We start from the raw sequence: 24176 nt of genomic DNA, 5'->3' as shown, positions 1-24176 counted from the left end.
AAGAATTCCTTAAAATAAAAACTCTATGGGAGTCTCTGTGCTGTTACAGCACATGCGTTAAGTCCATATGGATACAAAAAATTATTTCAAGGAGAAACAATTGCAAACAAGAATCTTAAATTCCTCCAGTGACTATCTTTTCCCCTTTTGCTTCCAAACGCTTCGAATATTTCATTTTCCTATTAGATTCTGACTTCTCGATTTTTCCCTTGAGACAAAGAGAAATCTGGAAAGGGAGGTACAGCTAACATTCTAGAAATCAGTCCTTACTCTGGAGGCTCCCATAAAAAACCCTTACAGCTGAGCTCTGTGGGGATGAGGGGGAAAGTTCCTCTGGGGACCAGCATGGTCAGAAAGGTGCAGCAGGTGCCCTTGGGCACGTTCATCCAGCATCCCGTTGCCAACACCCTGTCCCCTGCTCCAGTTTCAGAGTTATGTTGCCTAACTTCCTAATACTCCCTGAAGGGACTCTTCAAACGTTAAGTTTCCAAGTTAGGAGCTGGACACGGATGCTAAAGGGAAGTGATTAGGGCTAAGGAGTGGCATTCAGGGATGGAACACAGGCTTCAGAGTCAGATAAATCTGACTTCAGAGTCAGGTTCAAATCCTGATTATGCCACCCATCTCCACTGAGTTACCTCTGTGGCCTGATCTGTAGAATGGGCATTAGAACACCCATGAATCACAAACGGTGGTGGTTGTCTTTATGGGAGAGGATGTGTACGGGGTGCTTCATAGGTGCCCCAGGTGTTGTGGCTTTGTCATTTTTGACATGACATCCCTGTACATACTTCTAAGGCTATGACATGCCCACAGCTATGTGTAGAGCTGATCCCTGGCAAAGCAGAGAGTTCGACAAGCTTATTACCTGGGCTGCCTTCCATTTGCTCCTGGCTTTCCCCGCAAGCCCAGATGGAGACTCAGGGCTCTCTCTATCATTTGATGTCAGGCCCATGTCTCAGCAAGCCCACTCTTGAGAAAAGAGCAGTAAACTAACTCACAACAGGGCAGAGAGTTTGCTCCTGGCTTCCCACGGGTTATGCCTCCCACTGGTACCTGTATTCCATCACAATTATTGGAGGACAGTCATCTTTAGAAGAATACAGAGTTCCTCCGCCCTGGATTCTGGCTCTTTTACAGACTACCCACAAGACCCTAGCAAAATTAGTAACTGCTTCAAGCATCAAATTCCTCCTCTAGAACATGGGAATATGGAGAACTACCTCAACAGAGATGCTGAGGCATAGATAGGTTGACCTTGACCAAGGTTGTGGTATATAGTCAGAACTTCAAAAGACTCTTTCTTCATCCCATTCCAGAATGGCAGAATATTCTAGATCACTGGCTGTCTCCAGAAAGGGATCGCTTTGGAGTTGTGAGATAGGCTGAGGCTCGCTAAAGTGCACAATGCTAGTATGGCCTCTCTACGAGCGGGCTCCTTATAGCTAGAATCCATTTTGACCCTGTTGGAATTAGCACTTTCTGTCCCAAAAGATTTCTGGTCAAAGTCTCCTTTATCCTTTACTAAGTGACATAAAAAAACCTAAGACAGCAGACAAATAGTTCACTAAGAAGGAGCAAGTCTTTTTCACAGAAAACCCGGACTCTTCCTAAAGAGAAGGATACAAACTCAGACACCAACATCAACAAGAAAATTCTGCCTTCTGGCCCCCACACATATGACTGCCTCTTGAACCAACAGAGCATGGTGGTACTGTGGGTACTTGCTAGAGAATTCCACCCAGGAGCTAACTAAAACTTGGTCACCTCATTCATTCTTTGATGAATAGTGCCTGTAGCACCTGAGTAATTACTCTCTTGTAGCCTCCACTCTAGGGGAAGGGGAAATAGAAATGACAAGACATGACAAAAAATTACCACATATATGGTCCTTCCTCACATAGCAGACACAGTACCCACAAGAGCAGACTCCCCACTCACCAGATATCATGAATGAGGTAAGGGTTTGCTTACACTTAACAACTCACCAACTCAAAAGCCTGACACTGACTCACTGTGCTCTTTATAGTCTGGTTCTTTTTGTAGCGTTGTCATATTTACATCCTTAAACCCATAAACCACCACAAAGTCTTCAATAGACAGAATATAAATGCAACATAAAACACCAGATCTCTGTCACACTCCACAAGGGCAGCAAATCCTCAACTTTGGAAATACCACTGGAATAGATTATTTTAGCCACAAAGCAAATGCGTATAAAGGAACAGGGTAATGGGATCATTTGCAGATAAAGGCCAAGAGTCAAACTTGCCCGCTGGTTCAGTGGCCAGTTCCCTCATAGCAGCCTCTGAATGCAGTGCTGTGATCCGGCCAATTTCCCATGATCTGTAGCTATGTCATGAGCACGCAGTGGATTTCAAGCCTGCAATTCCAAGGATAGCCGGCATACAAGTCGGAGACACACCCTGGCAGCGTCACAGACCCGGAAAGCAAAGCCAAGCAGAATGCTTTAATACTCCATCCTGCAATACTCTGCCCTCCTGCTGGTGGCAGCTGGAATGAAGGCACCTGCTGTCACCCTGTGCCTGTACATATCACCCTGCAGTGTTCATTTTTGCCAGAGACAGAATTCAAAAATTGCCCTTCCCTTCCCACTCTAATTCCAGATGCTACGAGCAATTAGTAAGTCATTATTATATGCCAGGCACACGATCAGCACCTTTCATACACATTACCTCAATCTATTTTTTTTTTAAGTTCAAAAAGCTATTAGTAGGTATGGCTATGGACCAGGGCCTGAATTCTAGACCGCTGGTGATAATTAATGTATAATTTGGGCGATTTTGCAAGCAGTCCACAAAATACACCAAGAAATTAGATGTGACGAATAGTTTTAAATTCTAAAATTTGTGAGCTTAGCAAGGAGTTATGTGCCAAGCCATCAGAAATCACAAGATATCAAAAGCAACTAAGAACATTATTAATAATGAAAATAATTCTCGACTCTGTTTACTGCCACAGGCAGATGCCAGAGGCACAAATTCCACTGGGAGAGAAGAACAAGCTAGACCAGGTAGGTCTTTATTACAGGATATCCTTGAGCTTTCCAAGGCTACAAGATATCTAATGCACCTGGGAAGAAATAGTGACAATTTTTAACATGCCATACAATGCTAATCTCGTTACTATTTCTGTCTTTGTCAAGCATTCAGTTGAGAAAGGCTGCAATTTTTTGGAGGTAAAAAATGGTTAAATACTGGCCACTTAATATAACCGTACCTATATTATTAGGAAGGTAGCCTCCTCCTAAAGGCGAAATCTAAGCTGTTGGAGGACCATAAAAATAGAGCGCTTTAGAGCTATTCGTAAATAAGGCATCAGTACATCTGACACTCAGAATAGAATAAAACCTCTGCAAGTCTCTCTGAAAGAGATCTCACAAGACAGAGAGGAAAAATCAAGTGAAAAGAAACTCCCCAACCTCAGGCTGACCCTTGAAAGGCCTTCTCGCTTTAGTTAGGGCTTCCTCGGTAGGATCTCTATAGCAAAGCAGAAAAGGGCCTAGGAAAGAAAGGCTTTCAACCCGAGCTGGTTGCCCTCAAAACCTCCCAGAAAAGGCAACTAGTTATCCTTCCCAACAGTGAAAAGAATCCAGGTTGCATGTTCTCTGGTCTTCCTACTCCTTCAGGGCAAAGTGTGAGAAAGAGAGGGTTTTTCCCTCACCCCCGTCCCCTCCAGAGGCAAAGCTCCTGTCCAAATGTTGTCATCTGCAGGGTGACTGGAGCCATTACAAAAAGCAAGTTTTACCCTCTGAGAAAGGGATCAGGGATTTCACGGGGGCAGAGGGGAAGTCTGGATTTCTCAGCTCCTTGGCTATTTGGGGGCAAGGTCCTTGATTTCCCTGAGCCTCAGTTTTGCTTGCAGAAAAGTAGGGATAATTATCCCCTTCTTGAAAGCCTTACAGAGGCCTTCCAAGAAACTAATATTTACAGTCTTAGAAAACACAAAGCACTGGGAGAAATTCTTTTCCGTACATTATTATTTCAGTTCATTTTCCCCACTAGATGTGGTAGATACTGTTGCCATTTTCCAGATGGGGAAATGGAGGCACAAGGTGCTTAAGTGCCTTCCTAAAACTGCAGTCATTAAATGGCAGAGTTAGAATTTGAACATTTAATGGAAAGGGGTTAATGCTAAGAGGCCCTCTACAAACAGGGAATATTAACACCCAAATGGCAGGAGCTTCACAATCACTCTTGACCAGTCTGGTCATCTTCCCTACCCTGGGACTTGGGCTGACCACGTGACCAGGCAGGCACCCGATCCCTTTAAACCAAATCTCATCGTCATTATCAAAAGGACGAAGGACACTTGAGACAAGAAGGAGCTGACTTTTCCCCACATTCTTTTGTACATGTTTTACAGGAGAGATTTATGTTCTTAAAGTGTTGGAAATCCTTAAGAACAGAAATTATTAATATAATATAAGCATTTGTGAGCATCATTTTGAAGTCAAAATGCTCTCCAAATAGGGATCTTTCAAACCACCATATGCCAGTGCTTAGGATCCCAGAAGAAGTTATGATACTTATAAGAATACGACAATTTGGGGAATCACAAACCTCAAATGTGTGCAGGGGGCAAGCAGGTAACATATAACAAAAGCTGGTTTTAAGACAATAGAGAATGGTGGGGAGTAGGGCAAACGCAGCCCACACCCAACTCAAAGGGGCAGCTGCTACCCAGTTTCAGCCAATTGTAGCCTGGGGAGCGCCAAACCGGCACTGGCCAATCATCACATTTTTTCTTTAAAATAAAAAAGAAAAAAAAAGCTGGAAGATCAATTTGTATGAAGTACATGGATTTTCATCTAACTAATAGCATCTATTTAGTTTTTATTTTTGTTGCAAAAGGTCTTCTGGGTGCCTGGGTGGCTCAGTTGGTTAAGTTTCCATCTCTTGATTTTGGCTCAGGTCATGATCTCATGGTTTGTGGGTTTAAGCCCCGTGTCTGGCTGAGCACGGAGCCTGCTTGAGATCCTCCCTATCCCTCCTCTGCTTGTGCGTTCTCTCTCAAAATAAATACATAAACACTTAAAAAATAAATAAAAGGTCTTCTGGGGCCTGACCTCAGGTTGGCAACGGTCCACCTCCCTTTGCTGAAGTGAGCACATCAGCATTCACCTACTGACCAGCTTTAACAAAGTGCAAATAGAAATTCTTTGTTAAGTTCTGCTTCATGGAAAAATAAAAAAAAACAAAAACACAAAAAACAAACACACATACAAAAACCCTCTTTTAACGCTATGCTGAAAGAGAATTCCATGAAGACATATGCAGGGGGTGGATCCAAGCATGAGGCCCAGATGGCTGTTATATAAACCACAGTCTACATGGTTATAAATTCCCATCCAATTTCTCTTTCAGCTCAAGAAGATGTGTAGCTATTCTCCCTCCACTTACCCTCGTATTTGCTAAGTTCTTTAACCTTACTGAGCACCATGTTGCCACTCACAGTGCCTCAGTCCTCAGGCTGTGCTGGAATTTCTTAAGTAAATGTTCACTGAGCACCTACCAGTGCCAGGCGACAGGGACAGATGGACAGAGGCAACAGCACCCTCAAAGAAGTTAATGTCCACTGGGATACTGGCAGCGGAGTACAATGCGCTAAAGGATTATTGCTTCAATTTTTTCAGCAGAGGAAACCAAGGGTCATACAGGTTAAGTGAGCTGGAAGGGGTAGCAGAGAATGTACCTGCAGGCTCCAAGACCATGGCCTTGTGCACAGTTCAGGTCCCATCCATGCAGAGCTGACTACAGTGCTCAGACAAGAGGAGGTCGAAAGCATCTTAACCTTTCCAGAAAAGCAAACTGACTGGCTCATTCAAAATATTTAAACTTAAATAAACCCTATAGAGATGTTAATTGTAAAAATTTTAAACAACTTTGCAAACTCGTTTATGTTTCAATGCATGTTTGCACAGGCAGAGCCCGAAAGAGACTTTCTGTTCTTGGCTTGAAGACAGCGTTGGCACCATGTGGTCACCAGACAAGCAGCATCAGCATCACCCAAGAAGCTTGTTAAAAATGCAGACGCTCCACCCCAAACCTACTGAATCAGAAACTCTGGAAGTAGGGCCCTGTACTGTTTTAATAGGCACTCCAGGTGATTCTCTTGCACACTAAGGCTGGACCAGCACTGCCCTGGGAGGCTTTGCCAAACCCAACACTATTTCCCTTATCGATGAAAAGAATCTGCTATATTGGTGTCTTTTCTGCACACCTTTATAATGAAGCTAAAACAGAAAACAGTGAGAGAAGATCTGAGAGAATTTCTTAGCTTAGGACAACTCAGGTTTCTTTGCAGCATTGAAAAATACAAAATCCGTGTTACATATCTGACCTATTAAAATTTGATGTGTAACATCACCCCCACTCTCTGGGAAGTTGTTGGACAGTTGGGCCATTAATTGTTGAGCATGTTCATTCATCTAAGAAACATGAGCTGAGCATTTCCAATGTACCCAGCACCATGCCAGGTGCTGAGAATATGGAGATTTTTTATTGAACTAAAAGATGAAAAACACACTATATGTACTATAAAGTTTGAGGTCATTAAATAACAAAATATGATAAAGATCTCAAGATTTATTTAAATGTGCTATTAGTTACAAGACAAATACACATTAGTTGGGGGACCTTGTACCTACGCATAAGTGTATGTGCATGAAGAGGTCAGAAATACCTGGAACCCAACTTCTAATAGGGACTTGTGGCTCCCAGGACAGCTTAGTGTCTGAATTGACCCACAACATGGACGTGTGGTAGTGAAAACGAAAAGCGGGACTCTGATACCCCCATACTTCCCTACAATGACCTGATGTAAATTTAGTACAGATGTGGAAAACTCTATTCTGAAGTGTTCTAACAATGGAAGCAACTTTCAGCCAACTCAGAAATCCAAGGAGCTGGCAGTAGCAAAATGAGCCTCTGCTACAAACCCAAATAGCCTACTGTCTAATACAGCAAGAATTATTTTGGTTGAATTATTAGTTGGTTGATTCCCAGAGCATATTAGTTTCCTACTGGTGCTTAAACAGGTGGCCAAAATTTAGTGTCTTAAAGCAGCCCAAAATTATCTGCTAATTCCAAAGGAAAAGCAGTCTCGGTGAGCTTTAAAATAAATGAGTTGGCTGTATCCATTCTGGAAGTTCTAGGGGAGAATCAGTTCCTTATTCTTTCCTAGCTGCGAGAGGCCACCTGCAGGCCTTGGCTCATGGCCCCTTCTTCCATCTTCAAAGCCAGAGAATAGCATCTTCCAATCTCTTGCGGCGCCCCCCCGCCGGTTCCCATGTCCTTGTTCATCTTCTCGCTACCCTCTTAGGATTCTGGTGACCACACTGGGCCCACCCAGATAATCTAGGATAATTTTCCCATCTCAAAACCCTTAATCACACCTGCAAAGTCCCTTTTGTTATGTAAGAAGGCATATTCACAGGTTCTGAAGATTAATATGTGGGCATCTTTCAGGGTCCATTGTTCAGCCTACCGCACTGGGCGCATACTTGGAGTATGCAAAAACCTTTCAGTGCACAATAGTTAGGACATACATAACCTGTAAGCAGGCAAGGGAATGGCCATCTGACATGTTCTCCCCGTGAGCCAGGACTACGCCAGATGCTTACCAGGCTATTGCTCATCCATCCCTGGCAGCAACCCTAGGGGGCATCTTCCATTATGATCCTCCTTTCACAGATGAGGAAAGGCTCAGATTTAGTAACCTGCCCAGCACATATGCCTTGGGATGGGAGATCCAAGTCTGCCTGATTTCAGTCTTCTTATTCTTCTTCACACCAAATCTCCTTCTCAAGATGGAAGGCCTCACCTCCGGGGTCTGCCTCTACCTACACAAGGGCGAGTATTACAAATGTAATTTTTGTACCTCCATGTCACAGTCCATCTTTTGCCTTCGTCAGTCAATTTCCTTATATGCAGAACAGACTAACAGTTAAAGGAATGGACACTAGAGTCAGGCTTCCAAAGTTCAAGCCTCAGGTTGGCACTCATTAGCTGTGTGACCTCATGCACACTACTAAACCTCTCTGTTTCTTCATCTGTGAAAAGAGAATAAAAGTAACTGCTCTCATAGGGTTTTCTGAAGATAAAATACATCAGTGCAGAGGTCTGAGACATTGCCCAGTTACAATTATATATGATAGGTGTTTGCTATTCTAGTCATGTAAACACACAGACAGAGTCCAGGACAAAGGCCATAGCCCCAGGCTCTACAGCACGAGTGGAAAAGGGGGTGGGGGGTCTCTAACATGACTCACACTTAGCTTCTGGCACAGCACAGCATCAGTGTCTAAGTTCTCCATGCTATTTAACGGAATGAACAAAGTCTATTTGCCATTCTAAGAAAATAAGAGGAGTTAAAATGTGTAAAGTACTCTCATTTTTAATTTCTGGTTGTAAGGACACCTAAAAATGCTTATTACCTCAAGTACCATAAAATAACTTATAAACTAAAAATTAACTGCATTGTCCTCTGGATAAACCGGGGGGGTGGCGGGGGGAGGAATTAAGATAAGGAAAGATACTTCTAGGATAATGCTGGAAAACTTCTAATACCCAAATGGCTGCTCAGCCACAGACAAAGATCGAACAGTGGAATGTTACAACCCTTCAGTCACATGGACAAGTCTAGGCCAGCTCCCTTCTTAGTCTCCATCTATCCTTCTGTCCGTCTGTCCATCCATCCATCCAACATTTATTGAACACCTACTAGATGCCAGTCATCTAAGTACATCCTAAGTTGGGATACTCAGGTGAAAGACGTGGCATCTCCTTCAAGAAGATAATTCAACCACAAGAGAGTGTTATGAGAAATGCAGGCACAAGATACTTGGGGACAGGAAAGACATCAGGCATCTGATGATCTCAACTACTTGAGGTAACGACTGATCTGAAGATTAAAGGTCACATTATCCAGGTGGGACAGTCATCAGATCAGCTGCATGCTGTCCAGACTGCCTGGAAAAGTAAAAAGACAGGAGTTCACAGTCTTTCTGGGGGCACCTCAAATTCCAGTATGCCTGGGGTATAGGGTGTGAGTGGCCGAGTGGCAAGAAATGACGGTAACTGGATTGTGAAAGACTTTCTATTATGTGCTTCAGAGTATGAAAGGGGAAAGGAGTAGCCTAGGATGCTTTAAACAGAGGTGTGACCAAGGAGGCAGAGAGAGAGAGAGAGAGAGAGAGAGAGAGAGATTGAGAGAGAGAGACCTAGAAGTTGCCTCCATGTTGAAAGAGATTGCTGGCGAAAACAGTACTAATGAGTGAGAAGTGGTCGATGTCACCTACTGATCTTGGCCCTGGACTCTTTCCACTTTGCCTTAAATTCTAAGTGGCCTGTGGACTTTTCTTCATTCCTTCTTGGTTCTGTAACATGTGTGTGCCCTGAGGGTGATATAAAAATAGGCCCAGGGGCCCAGGGAAGAGGCAACTCAGCTGCCCAAGGAGCTTAGCCACTCCCTAGGCATGTGGCCTGCTCTCTCTCAGCTGTTGAGTGGGCTCAAGGTCACTGGGCCTGGAAACCTGACTCTGTTGCAGATGCCTTCCTGTGGCCCAGGAAGCTCTGTGGAGAGTGCAGTGGGAGGTACCTGGTGCCAGGGAGGGCTCTCCAAGGGCATCTTAACAGGCTGCATCTCACGAGGGGCCCTACTCCTTTCTCAGCTCTTACAGATCCACCAACAGGTCAATGCAGGCCCTTTCCAGAAATACTCCACCTCCTCCCTTCTGCTGATCCACACATGAAAAATAAGCGCAGGGACTGGGACGTGGAGACTATTTTTATTACACCCCTTCTCTGTCACAGAAGCGAACACCACAGGCTCTTAAACTAGATGGAGTTGGGTTCACGCTCCAACTCTGCTTCCTAAGTCAGTAATCTGGGGGGTGTGGGGGAAAGTCCCTGAAAAGCCTCAGTCCCTATGTGCAATTTTTGGGGGGAGGGGGAAAAAGGGATTCTGCTCATGCAATGTAAGTTGAAAACTACTGCCCGGTCCTTCTCTGTGTCTATGCGCAAACTCCTACAGTCTTGGGAATTCAGGGCTGCCGCGTCCCTGAAGGACAGGCTGGGGAGGAGAGCTGTGCCCTGAGCAGCAGGGGCACTGAAATTTGGGTCTGTGGAGCCCCAGGGGACACACAGGCCAGCCTCTGGGATCCACAGTGTACTCAGACCATATGCAAAATTCTGGGTATGTGCAATCTGGGAAGGAGGGAGCCTTAGCTCTCCTTGGAATACCAGAGGACTCTATGTCTCTAACACATGAACTACGTGCACAGATCCTCACCATAGAAACTGCCGTGTTCTGAGTGCTGCTCATAAGCAAGGAGCATGGGGGTGGGATCAGCTGGATGGAGGGAGAGGATGGAGGGAGGATGGAGGGAGAGGTCGACTGGGCAGCACTTAGCATGGCACCTGGCACAACTCTACAGGCTCTAGTTGTGTTTTACTATCGTAATCGGTATTCTCCATTATTCTCCCTTTCATCGCCTCATTAGCATTACAGAAACATTCTGAGGGATGTATTATCAACCCCACTTTATAGAACAGGAATAGAGCCTTCACGAATGTTAAATAGCAAGCTCAAGGCCACAGAATAGCATAGAAGGAGCTCGAACTTGGCCTGTCTGGTTCCCAAGCCCAGCTGGCCCTCAATCCAGAAGCACTAAGTGAAGAAGGCAGAGGCCTCCCAGAGAGCTCAGGAGGGGGCTGGGTGCTGGGAGCCCCAGATGACCCCGGGCCTGAGATTAGCAGTCAGAGGGGTAAACAGGCCCGGGGCTTTCCGCTGAAAGGGCCAGCAGGCCTTGCTAACTCTGCACCTCTTCTAATCGACACGAGAAAGCCAAGCCATATAAGATAATAACGATTAAAAAAGAAAACCACCCCTGTGGCGGCCGTTCTGAGGCTCCAAAATGAGGCACGTCTTGGAGTACGGGGTTCGAGGTGCCAGCCGGTGCCCGCGGGCCAGGCTCCAGGCAAGGTTTCTCCTTCCAAACGAACGCAGAACTCTGCTAAACACACCACTTGACAGCCAAAAAGATGTCTCTGGGTTGCCACGGCAATGCTAAGCAGACAAAACATTTTACCCCAGCTCTGACGCACACACACAAACCTATTTAAGCGCCAAGTGGATGGACTGGTGGGTGAAAGGGGGCGGGAATGTTTCTACAGGCCCGTCTCCATGGACACGGCCCCCAAAGTCTCTAGGTCAGCCTGAAACCAGGCAAAGGACACCTTCAGTACAAGCTGAGGCCAGCTCACTAGGGAAGGGAAGTCACTGCTGTGCCTCTCTCCCTTGTCACAGTCATGGTCTTGTCCAAGGAGGACTAGGAGAGAGTTACAGTATATGCTGATGGTCCTGGCTCTGCCTCTTCCTGGGCACAGCCTTCTAGAACCTGGCACTTAATGCTCTTCACCAGAATGTGGGGAGTATTGTGCAGGCTCACAGCAGATTGGGGGGACGGTATGTGCCCTTAAGTGTGAATGGGCTCATACACCAACACAGCACTGCACAGATACAAGTTAGTGCCAATATTAACATCATGAACTACCATTTCCTACCAGGGAGGGTTTTCACCTCCCAGATCCTATGACTGAACTTCCCTACATAAGGCTTGATGACCATGGATATTTCCCTTTAAAAAAACCACTCCAGGGGACATCTAGGTGGCTAAGTCAGTTAAGTATCCAACTTAAGCTCAAGTCATGATCTCATGGTTCGGTTCATGGGTTTGAGCTCCGTATTGGGCTTGCTGCTGCTAGTGCCCACTTTGGATCCTCTGTCCCCCCCCCCCTTCTCTCTGCTCCTCCTCTGCTTGCATTCTCTCTCAAATATATATATATTTTTAAAATTTCACTCCAGGATCCAATAGGGATTGCTCTCCCAAAATCCAGGTAGTGATGATGGATGCAGATCTGCCCCAGACCTAAAGGCCCCTGTGCCTATGGAGTCTGTTGTACTTTGGCTCTTCCGGGCTCCGTTCCTCTCCTAGGAAGAGGAGTCTTATCAGATACAGCCTATGGCATTGGAGTAGGATCTTCAACACAAGTTGCAAAACCTTCCTTTGCAAGGGTCCAGGACATCCTTTAGTAAAGAGATGCCCCAGGGCTGTGAATCCTCCTCCACGCATCATTCCCCTTTGGTGCACCCTCTTGCCTTTCAGATGTGCTCCTTAGAAGTTATTCTTAAACCTCCCCTTGTCCTCGGACGGAACAGCCCCCACCATGCCACGCACAGAGGTCTGTGGAAACAGCTGCACTATTACTCTCTGCTCTCCCGCACACTCATCACTGAGTTCCCTGAGGGCAGGGATCACATCTTGTTCACCTAAGCACTCACTCGGCATCCCCGCCCCAGGGCCTGGCATCAGTTGGCACTCTGCAAATGCTGACTGGCAGGCTGAAAGTTACAATGCCACCCCCATCCTGTCTCCATCAGTGCCCTTAGGATTTTCTAGTCCATATGCCAGAGGCATCTGCTCTCACTTCCCCATCCTCCTGGAAAAGAACATCTGAAGCAGAGCCAGGAGGCCAAGAGTTTGAGAGCCGAGCTCTTCGGCAACCTAGTGGGTCAGAAGTGAGAGGGCTGTGCCTCCTACCTACAAAAATCAGAGCTCTGGACCCAACCCCCAGATTGGCTGATGGACTGAACCTGCCCCTTAAAAACTGGAACAGCATCCATTCCTCCCACTCTGAAACGACACGGTCTTTCTTTGGCTCCATTACTCAAGTCCCCGGAAGAGGCTCTGGCTTTCTCAGGGAGCGAGCCCATCAGCTCTGCTGATTATCTCAAGGGAGGCGCGGTTTTCCTCCGAGCAGGTGTGCTGCCCAAGTTCTCATCTCTCTGTGTGTCATCTTGCTTCTGCCAACATGGTGCTCCACTCATGCTTCCCACTCAGTCTCCTCCAAATAGGCCATATTTAGCCAACAACAAATCTTTATCACTGGCTGTCCTACATAAAGCCTTATTTGGAGTCTGACCTTCTAGAAATGGTGGCTCACCACTGTGCCCTATCCCCAAAGTTTGCTTCCCATGAGGAGAAATGCATTAACTCTGCACATGGCCATACAGTCGCACGCACACACACGCACACAGGGGTCCTAGTAGATGGGACATACCCGTGCTTGTTGAAGAAGCACTTCCTGTGTGCTTTAGGTAAGGCTCTGCCTTATGAATTTGTCACAGTGTGTGATGCAGGGCACATGACAATGGCCCTGTTGTCTTTATCATCTTTCTCATTTCCTACAGAACAGAATGACTGTGGTGGAGGTTGCCCCATGTTCCTGGATGCACATCCTATTTGCTGAAATAGTCTCTGCTTCATTTGCCACCAGACCGTGTCTGCCTCCCCGCCCCTATGCTGGAACTAATTATCATCGACAATTATAGGATTTTATATTCCTATGTTCAAAAAAAAAAAAAGAAGAAAAAGAAGAAGAAGAACACAGGCCATAAAAAACAGCAATACTTTCACAGCTGGAAGAGTTAGAGAAGCCACAGAATCTCATTGGTGCCATGGCAGCATTTATAAATAACATTTTTTCAGATAGAGCTAAATTTGCACCAAGGAATCTGAGGTGACAATATTATTTTATAGTCTCGAAAGTGGACTCCAACACCTCCCGCAGAAGGCGCAGAAAATAGAGAACTGCCAAAGAGAATAAAAGGTTCATTACCTTCAAATGTCAGGTCTACACATGCATTATAATGGGCCGGGACAAATGCATCAGGATCTTTCCCAGGGGGGCTACTGCCTTTCTTTCATGTGAAGATAGGGATGCATGTGTAAAATGCTTACACTAAATTAAGTCTTCTGTCTTCCACATTTTCCCAATTATTAATATACTAGACAGCTGCAGTAGTTCTAGCAAAAATAGCAGGCAAGCTTTTCCAAAAGTCAACGCAGCCAGGAGAGGTCTGCATGGGGACTTTCCTGTGTAAGCGGTGGTTGCTCTCTTGAGTGAACCAACAGAAAAAAATCTCCACCGAAATGACAAAAAAAAAAAAAAAAAAAAGAAAAAGAAAAAGAAAAAAACCCAAAAACAAACAAAAAACTTGTTACAGAATGTAAACTGAAAAATGACTCCCCACCCCAACCACACACACTGTTCTTTATAGTCAAAAATAAAGTTGACCGAAAAGGCTGTCTGTCCAACTAACTGGAAGAACAACTCCAAAAATTAAAAAGTAGAACCAAGGGATGCCAATCACTTTGTTATACTTTGGAATGAGTCTATCAAATTGTGTCAGCTCAAAGGGAATAGGGAGAGGTCAGAAAAACAGATTATACCTTTTTATTTAATTTTTAGATTTCTGAAATCAAATGAATGTCCTGGAAAAAAAAAAAGAAAAGAAAAAGAAAAAAGTTGTCCTTAAATTGCCACCTTCTTTTTTTAAGCAGGTAGCAGCATCACCTTAAGGTGTACAGACTGATATGTAGACTTCATGTAAACATCCATATTCGAAAAGCATGTTGAAGGGCAAAACCAGCTAATAAGAGCATCATAATTTAATGCACTCTGAGCTCAACAGTGATCATGAATTTTCATTCAAAGATTATGAGGAGGACATATAACAAGAACAGATGTTAAAAGATTCATTTGCTTTTGTTTTTTTAAAAGCTCTAATATCAGAGCTGAAGTCTATCACACCAGCGAGAAGACCCCTTGCCAAGGTCATGTTAACAATGGTCTGGATAGTGTAATACACTTCACTTTTCCTGTCACCGTTCTGATTTCACATCATTCTGGCCTTTGAAGGCAATCAGTTCACATGCCCCAATTTCTGAGTAAGCCACCATGACCTCATCGGTGCCCCAGCACCATACACAAACAGAAATCGCTGTGTGTCTTTGATAAAGCAGAACTGAGTCCCAACGGTCCAAATTCTCAACAAGTTTATGTTTGCACCAGGTCTGCATAATTTGTTTCTCAAAGAAAGGTCAGTATTTCATGTTCCCCGTCTAAGACTCTACATAAAAATCATGGCCACTTTTTAGTAAATGCCCACAAATGTCAGAGAGAAGAACACGGCTACTTGGAAACAGCTGTTAGTTTATTAATATAATCCCCTAGAGTAAAGCTTACGGTGTGGCTGTTTTCAAGGTGGTCACCATCAGAGAGGCAGGGCTTACTTCTATAATGCACTCACCAGCCATGTACCACTTACCATTTGCGATCTGTTCTTGGGACAGCCATTGATGTCTTCAATCTTCTCATTGGCTGAAAAAGGAAACACAAGTCAGAAAAATAAACAATCATCCCCGACACTTTGAGTAGAGATGTTCAGGACCCTTGAGGCCAACCAAGTCCTAAGGCCCATGCTGGGGTCTGTCCAATCAGCGCAGGCATGTGAAACGCTGAGCGGCAGCTAGCAAGCTTCAGGACTTAACTCATCCAGCCACCGTCCTCCAGGGACAGCTGGGGCAAGGTCGTCGGCATCTAAAGCAGGGACAACTGCATTGACGACAGTCCTGGAGCATTGAGACATCACAGAAATGTGTGGAGACTGGGAAACAGACAGAGCTGTGATTACGCTTTAGTCTCCAGGACAGCTACAACCTCCCCACAAAAGATGGGATGGTTCAGAGTGGGTCAGTCCAGCTATAACTCCACTACTGGGGACAAAAGGCATAGATGAAGTATCTTACCTCATCTTTTCCTTTTTATTAAAAAAAAAATTAATTCCAGGGTAGTTAACATACAGCATTATAGTTTCAGGTGTGCAATACAGTGATGCAACAGTTCTGTACATGACTCCATGCTCACCACAAGTGCACTCTTTAATCCCCACCCCTCACCCCCCACCCACCTCCCATCTGATGGCCATCAGTTTGTTCTCTGTAGTTGAGCCCATTTTTTGGTTTTGTCTCGTTTCTTCCTTTTGTTTCCTAAATTCTACATGAGTGAAATAATGTGGGATTTGTCTTTCTGATTTATTTCACTTAGCGTTATACCCTCTAGCCCATCCATGTCGCAAATGGCAAGATTTCATTCTTTTTCGTGGCTGAATAATATTCAGTTGTGTGTCCATTCCATGGATAAAGGTTTGTGTATGTGTGTGTATACACACACATCTTTATCCATTCATCTATCAATAAAGACTCGGACTGTTTCCAAGTTTGGCTATTGTAAATAATGACGCCATAAACGTTAAGGGGGTATGTATCCCTTTGAATTAGGGTTTTTGTAGTCTTTGGGTAAGTACCCAGTAGGGCTAGATCTTATGGTAATTCTATTTTTATCTTTTCTCTTCTTTTTTAAAATGTTTTTTAATTTATTTTTGAGAGAGAGAGAGACAGCATGAGCAGGGGAGGGGCAGAGAGAGAGGGAGACACAGAATCCAAAGACAGGCTCCAGGCTCTGAGCTAGCTGTCAGCACACAGCCAGACTCGGGTCTCGAACCCACAAACTGCGAGATCGTGACCTGAGCCAAAGTCGGACGCTTAGCCAACTGAGCCACCTAGGTGCCCCTCTATTTTTATTTTCTTGAGGAATCCCCATACTGTCTTCCAGCAGCTGCACCAGTTTGCATTCCCACCAACAGTGCACAAGGGTTCCTTTCTCTCCACGTCCTCACCGACTCTTGTTCCTGGTGGTGTTGATTTTAGCCATTCTGACAGGTGTGAGGTGATCTCATTGTGGTTTTGATTTGCATTTCCCTGGTGAATTGAGTCCCTTTTCATGTGTCTGTTGGCTGTCTCACCTCGTCTGTAGCCAGAAATGCTAACATTGCTTAATACTTATAGGATTATTAATAATTCTATCCCCAAAGTGGTAGCACACAGAGAAAATGAGAGAGCGAGACTTAAAAGTGGCTCATTCAAGGCCATGTAGTGAGTCCAGGTTAGATCTGAAACACATTCCTAAAGTCATAATGGCACCTGGCTATTCAGAGAAGTGGGAGAAAGAGGTTGTGTTGAATTAACTGGAAACCAATACCAGTGACAAGGAAGAGAGGCCCAGATTCCCACAGTGAAGTAAGAGGAATCCCTGTAAGACACAGCCCAATTTATCTAGGACAGGTGGAGGGGGGTTTCAGTTTGCCTCGGCAGCACTACATAAAAGGCAGTATATGTAGACACTGGGGCACTGGCTTTGGAGGCAAAGATACCTCTAAGTTTGAATCTCTGATCTACAGCTGTGTGACCTCAGCCATGTCACTCAACCTCTCTGGGCCATAGGTTCTCCAGGTACAGGATGGAGCTAATATTACCCACTTTGGAGGAAGAGCTATGAGAAACAGATTATAGGATGCCAGAAAAATACTTCATGCAGTGCCTAACACAGAGTGTTCTATAAAATGGGAGCTATCATTTATCCAATTATACATACCATCTATGTAAAGTATATAAGATATTAATTTCCCTTCTGAGGTCTCCATCTGAGTTAAGCCCACAAACTCAGCTAGGAGTCCATAGGCAAGCACGGAGGTTCTGCCGCCTCTGGGAAGCTGCTGTAAGCTTCCTACCCAGTCCCCTTGGTCCTTTTACTCAGGGTCCCCACCCCTAGAAGGAGAAAGCACCTGCAAGTCTCTGCTCCCTCAGCACCATGTACCTTCCTCTATTTTGCTTTGAATCCTTCAAGGTGTAATTCCTTTTCTGGCCTCCCCCAGCTATGCTGATGAAAGCCTGGCAGACATGCAGATTTGGGTTTTCACATTTGTGTCTCAAGAAGTGCTTACAAAATCAAATTTCAAAACAAAACAAAACAAAACACAAAAAACCCTATCTTGTCAGACTTTAATAAATATGATACCAAAAATCTCCAGGAAGAGAAAAGATTAAAAACTATCTGAAAAGGATAACCAAATCAAAGTGTCCCAAGTTCCAATTTTAGAATTCCTGAATCTCATACATAATACAGCTCACCATCACCTCAATTGGGCTTATTTTTTTTTCTCTGGTGTTTCTACCTCGAGAAAGAAGGGAGAATAAAGCTAGTGTCAAGAAATTGTTTAAGGGGGCATCGATGGGGGAGAGGGAAAAATGGGTGATGGGCATTGAGGAGGGCACTTGTTGGGATGAGTAGTGGGTGTTGTATGTAAACCAATTTGACAATAAATTATATTAAAAAAAAAGAAATTGTTTAAAAATCTCATTCCCAGCAGACAGTCTGGTTAGCATACATCCAGCCTAATCTACACCTACTTTAGACTTCGCCCAGACTAATAGATACTCTGCTCTATGACCCACCTTAGAAGATGTCAATCTTCAGAGATCCAACTCTTAAGAACCCTGGGGTAGACATTTTAGGAAGGCTTTTCCACCTGGTTTCCCTTACCCCCCAAAGAGGTGCCTTTATAAAGCCTTTAAAAAGCACATAAGAAATGCCCAGTGAATGGGATGACTGATTCATGGATATCTGTTTAATTCGCTAGAAGATGACAGAATGACAATCAGCCAGAATAGATCACACTAGCAGGTCAATTCCAGGAGAATGACTTTTATCATCTCCTGCTTCTTACTGTAACCCCAGAGCTTGGGACAGTGCCTGTACACAGTAGCCACTCAAATATATGCTGAAAGGAGCTAAGGAATGAGTATTTCCAAGAATCAAAATTTTACTGCCTATTTGGAGGCAATGGTCTTTTCACTTGTCAATATAAAGGTACATATTTAAGATGAAAAAAAAAGATCCTTGACAAATGGCGTGCCTTCAAACAAGGGAAATTATGGTAGGCCTGTACTGGGACCCTGGGCTTTGATATACAACATTGGAGAATAAAGACGGGGCTTCTGGGGTGCCTGGGTGGTTCAGTTGGTTAAGCGCCAACTTCAGCTCAGGTCATGATCTCATGGTTCATGAATTCGAGCCCTGTGTCAGGATCTGTGCTGACAACTCAGAGCCTGTAGCCTGCTTCGGATTCTGTCTCCCTGTCTCTCTCTGCCCCTCCCCCACGCACACTCTATCTCTCCCTAAAAAATAAATAAACATTAAAAAAAAATTTAAAAAAAAGACGTGGCTTCTGAGAATCCAGGCCTCTCAAGGTATCCTTCCAATTGGATATTCATGATGGCCAAAGTCATATGTCATTAGATTCTGATCAATACCCAGTTCAGCAGTAGGTCATTACTGCTCATTTGAGTGAAGGATGGATCACTGTGATCTTACAAAATCATTTTAAAGATTCATTATATACCATCTGGATAAAATGTCAAAGGGTTTGGTCTAATTGCTATTCTACTTCCTTTTCGTGGTCTGTTACCTAAACCATAGTCAGGTGCTGCCTGAATTCAAATACTGCAGCTCCTATGAGCCTAATGTCATTTTACAACATTCGAAATAAACCAATGGCATGGAGCCTATGGATGGCCACTCAAAAGAATACACGAGAAGAGATAAACCAAATGCCTAAGCCCAAACTCAAAATAAGTGCTTAATAAAAATGCAAAAACAAATCCTGAACCTCCTTGTTTCCAATTTCATGTAATTGAAATACTTCTCCTTTGCTTAAATTCTCAGGAATTTCCATGGCTGTCATAAACACTTAGAGTGGTAACAGCAGTTCTGATTCTGCTGATAAGGAAGAAGAGCTTGGTCTCGAGAGCCAAGTTTATGAACTTGTGGTAGGGGGTCTTTGGCTGCAGCCCAAAAGCAGACAACCAAAGAAACAAAAGCATTTGTCCCCAAAGTCCTCAACTATGATTCAAACTGGCATCCCTAAGAGCCAGTGCCATTGTATGCGTTCCAGCAGGTTTAAGACATTCTCAACCCATGGATGTGGTAACCTGCCTGTACACAAGGTGACAGGTTAGTAACTGGAAAGCTTCAGTGCACTTTCCAAGTAAGGAGAGTGGCATCGAACTCATTGCTTTCCAGAGATCTTCTTTTGAAGGGATGAGAACATTTCACCACGCCATGCATCCATGCATAGGACAGCTGGCAGCCAGGCCAATGGGAGAGAGAGAAACTGGCTGCCCAGAAAGGCAGAGGACTTACCCAAAGACACACAATGGTAGTAGGTCATCAATGGAAAGAGGGCACAGTCCCAGACGCTGTCTGAATTTCCTTGTTGTGCTCAAGAAGCAGCCCTCTTTGGGCGATGGAAAGTGAACTATCAGCTCTCCTCACCTCTAACGGGAACGCTCTTCCCCATCCTCTGTCTTTGCTTCCTCCTCCCCTCCAATCCTCTTCTGTTCATCCTATTTCCCTCCTTCTCTCTCTTCTTTCCTCCCTGCCTCCCACCCCTTCTCCCCTTCCCTCCTTCCACCCCCTTCTGGCATTCTCCCTGAGTGACAGCAATGTAAGCAGGAGGAGGGAGGCCTGTCTCTCCCTCTTGATTCATGCTGTTTATCCTGGCCTCGTAAACCTCTCTAATAACTCATGGCGATGGCACTGTGATGGGCTGGCAGGCAACTGCCGGCTTTGGGCAGCTCATGACTCAAGAAGATAATCACACTAATAAGAGGTTGAACAGAGACTAGACCCTTGGTCATGAAAGGCAGCAGTGAACGATCCATTTCTGCCTAAAGGGCGGAAGCAATGGTATAAAAGTGTGGGCTCCAAATCATCCCACTACCCGAGAAACCCAGCTCCTGGGATAGGTAGATGGACTCTAGAATTGATCTATCTGGGGTAGATAAAGACTCAGGAGCAGCGTCTATGATTAATACCTAAGGGTTTCCTTCGAGCCATACATCTGATCATGGCACTCCCCAGTGTGAAAAACCAACTCTTCAACCACCAGGCTTTGTGCTTAGGCAAAAGCCCAGAACTCCCTGCCCTGTGCCTGGTAGCTCTGCCTTATTTTGCCTTGCTGACCCTCTGGCTCTCTGCCCTCCAAACCTGTCTGCACGCTATTTCATCTGCCAGGAATGCCCTCCTAACTGCTTCACATAGCTAACTCTAAGTCTGAGGTCTTGGCTTAAAGGTAAATTCCTTAAGGAACTTTCCTTGATTCTACCCCCTACCACTCCCCCCCCCCCCCATTGTGGGTCAGGTCTCACAGCATCGCTGGTCCTCCACCATTATGTACTATACTCCTCCTCAGCCTACAAAGGGTCTGTCCTCTCAAAGGGACCATGTCTCTGCTTTTAAGTTTTCATGGGCCTGGTTGTATGTATGTACGTACGTATTTATTTATCAAATTTGTTTTGAGACAGAGAGAACGCACAAGCAGGAAAGAGGCACAGGGAAAGGGAGAGAGTAAATCCCAAGCAGGCTGTGCACTGTCAGTGTGGAGCCCAATGAGGGGCTCGAACTCACAAAATGCAAGATCATGACCCGAGCCGAAACCAAGAGTCGGACACTCAACAGACTGAGCCACTCAGGCACCTCTGATGAGCCTTTTTTTTTTTTTTTTTTTAGAGGTAATCTTTTCTCTATTTTGAAATAACTTCAAACTGACAGAAAAGTCACAGAAATAGTACAGAAAATTCCCATATACCATCCATTCTCATTTTCTCCCTCCCTCTCTCTCTGTATAGGTGTGTGTATACATACATTATTTTGTTTTTCTCTGAATCATGTTAGCGTAGACTACATAGATCATATCCTTTAGCCTTTATGCTTAATATCCTTGCTCTTTGCAAATACACACTATCTCATGGTACAATTATAATATTCCAGTTTTGCCAACTGCTTTAAAAATGTCCTTTACAGCACTTTATTCCCCTACACAGGATCCAGTCCAGGATCCTGTAGCACATGTAGTTGTCCCCGCTCTTAAATCTCCTTTATACTGGAGTGACTTCTCAGCCTCTGTCTTTCACGGAAGTGACAGTTCTGAACAATACAGGCCATTTTTTTTTTTAAATAGAAAGTTCTACAGTTGGAGTTCATCTAAGATTCCTCATGATTAGTTTCAGGTTTTCCATCCCTGACTGGAATTCACTAAGTGATGTTATGCTTTTCTCAGGACATCACACCAGCAAGCACGCGACATCCATCTACCCCTTGCCAATGATATAATTTTGATCTCCCCGCCATGACATCCAGACACTCCCCTGTGTGGATACATTCCCCTCACAACTGATAAGCTGTCAGTGGAGAGATACGTTGAGGTCATGCAAATAGCTTGCTCCTCAAACTTTCTCCTCCAGAGGTCAGCACCCATAGATTCTTGCCTTAACTAATCTTTATCATCATGGTCGCAACTTGCTCTATATTTGTTAGTCAGTGTTCCCCAGTACAGTGGGGTCCTTCCTTCTTCCGATAGATGTTTCCCATCAGCATAGACCTATAGATTCCTATTTTATTCCACAGTTATAATCCACAGCTGTCCTCAGTTTGAAGCTCTTGTGGTCTCAGATTATGGTCATTCTTTGTAGCCATGGAGGGTAGATCTAGCACGTATAGGGAGAGACTACCAACAAGGGTAGATTTTTTTTTTTTTTTTTTTTTACAAATAGTTTATTGTCAAATTAGTTTCCACATAACACCCAGTGCTCATCCCCACAAGTGTCCTCCTCCATGCCCATCCCCCCTCCCCCCACATCCATCAGTCCTCAGTTTTTGTCAGCATTCAAGAGTCTCTCATGGTTTGCCTCTCTCCCTTTCCCCCACCATTTCCCCCTTCTTCTCCCCCTTGTTCCTCAGTTAAGTTCCTCCTAATCCTCCTATACGTGCAAACATATAATATTTGTCCTTCTCTGCCTGACTTATTTCACTCAGCATAACACCCTCAAGGTCCATCCAAGGTTGCTACACATGGCCAGATTTCATTGTTTCTCATTGCCATGGAGTATTCCATGGTATAGATAAACCACATCTTCTTGATCCATTCATCCGATGATGGACACTTAGGCTCTTTCCATGTTTTGGCTATTGTGGAGAGTGCTGCTATGAACATTGGGGTACATGTGCCCCTATGCATCAGCACTCCTGTATCCCTTGGGTAAATTCCTAGCAGTGCTACTGCTGGGTCATAGGGGAGTTCTATTGTTAGTTTCCTGAGGAACCTCCACACTGTTTTCCAGAGGGGCTGTACCAGTTTACATTCCCACCAACAGTGTAGGAGGGTGCCCGTTTCTCCACATCCTCGCCAGCATCTAGAGTTCTCTGATTTGCTCATTTTAGCCACTCTGACTGGCCATCAAGGGTAGATTTTGACCTAGTGAAAGAAAAGCTTTAGAAGGATTCCAACTCTCCATCATTAGAATTAGCTGACTGGGGAAGTAGTAAGCTGCCCATCACAGGAACTATTTAACAGTCTACTGACTGCTCTTTCTAGAAGAAATTCGTGAATCAGGTTGGGGCTTTTAGAGATCCCTTCCAAACCTTTGAGTTGAGACTTGCAACAGAATCCAGGAAAGGAGGAGAGTGTGATATCTAGTTTAGAGGCACATCCAGAAGAATACTAACTGCCAACAAGGGAAAACATCCAGCCACTTGCTGGACACAATCCAACCGGGCTTGTAGAAGCAGGAGCTGCAACAAGCGAAAGTCTAATCCCTAATCCTCTCGATTTTTCTTGACCATCGTCGCATGTCCGCCGCCATGTTAAATGCCAGGAGCCAAGAAAGGAAGACAACTCAGAACCAGGCCCATCACAGGAACCAATGGAATGATAGAGGAGAGTCCCTCCAGCTCTGCCTGGGGGAGCTAGGAAAGATACAGACTTTTCCAGAACAAGTCGGGGCTCATCAGCCAAAGAACAACTGTAACACCAAGTTCTATCCAGCACGCGATGGACTCCAATTCCGGGAAAATCTTAGACCAACAGAGATACACACACATATGTATGTGTTAAATACAAATGTGTGCATGTACACATTTTAAAGGACATATGGGGCGCTTGGGTGGCTTAGTCGGTTAAGCGTCCGACTTTCGCTTAGGTCATGATCTTGCGGTTTGTGGGTTTGAGCCCTGCGTCGGGCTCTGTGCTGACTGCCAGCTCAGAGCCTGGAGCCTGTTTCAGTCTGTGACTTCCTCTCTCTCTGACCCTTCCCTGCTCACGCTGTCTCTCTCTCTCTCCTAGAAATAAATAAAACATTAAAAAAAAATTTTAAAAAATAAAAAAAAAAGGGAAGAAAAAGAAAAAAAATAAAGGACATAATGTGTGGGTGAAGGCACGGACACGTTGGTAGAACTGGTCAATAGTTCAGCATCCTGGTCAGAAAATGCTGCTCCCCTCCCTCACCAGGAGATCTGTAATCACAAGACACCCAAAGATTAAATGCTCTGAACCGCTGATAAGCAATCTAGAAG

At 44.7% G+C, this 24176-nt stretch overlaps 1 protein-coding gene across 5 annotated transcripts in view; it reads right to left on the bottom strand.

Moving 5' to 3' along the window:
- NAV2 (neuron navigator 2) overlaps positions 1–24176 on the bottom strand; it is a 399681-nt gene that overhangs the window by 246572 nt on the left and 128933 nt on the right. For all 5 annotated transcript variants that reach the window (XM_039236776.1, XM_039236778.1, XM_039236779.1 and 2 more), the window contains exon 3: positions 15196–15248. In XM_039236776.1, the coding sequence (XP_039092707.1) occupies positions 15196–15248 (53 nt within the window). The remainder of the gene's footprint in view (positions 1–15195; positions 15249–24176) is intronic.

This window comes from Hyaena hyaena, unplaced genomic scaffold, assembly GCF_003009895.1.
Source record: "Hyaena hyaena isolate Hyena2069 unplaced genomic scaffold, ASM300989v1 scaffold_116, whole genome shotgun sequence".
NCBI classification, from domain to species: Eukaryota; Metazoa; Chordata; class Mammalia; order Carnivora; family Hyaenidae; genus Hyaena; species Hyaena hyaena.
Note: the sequence above shows the minus strand (reverse complement) of the source record. Positions and strands in the feature narration are given on the sequence as shown.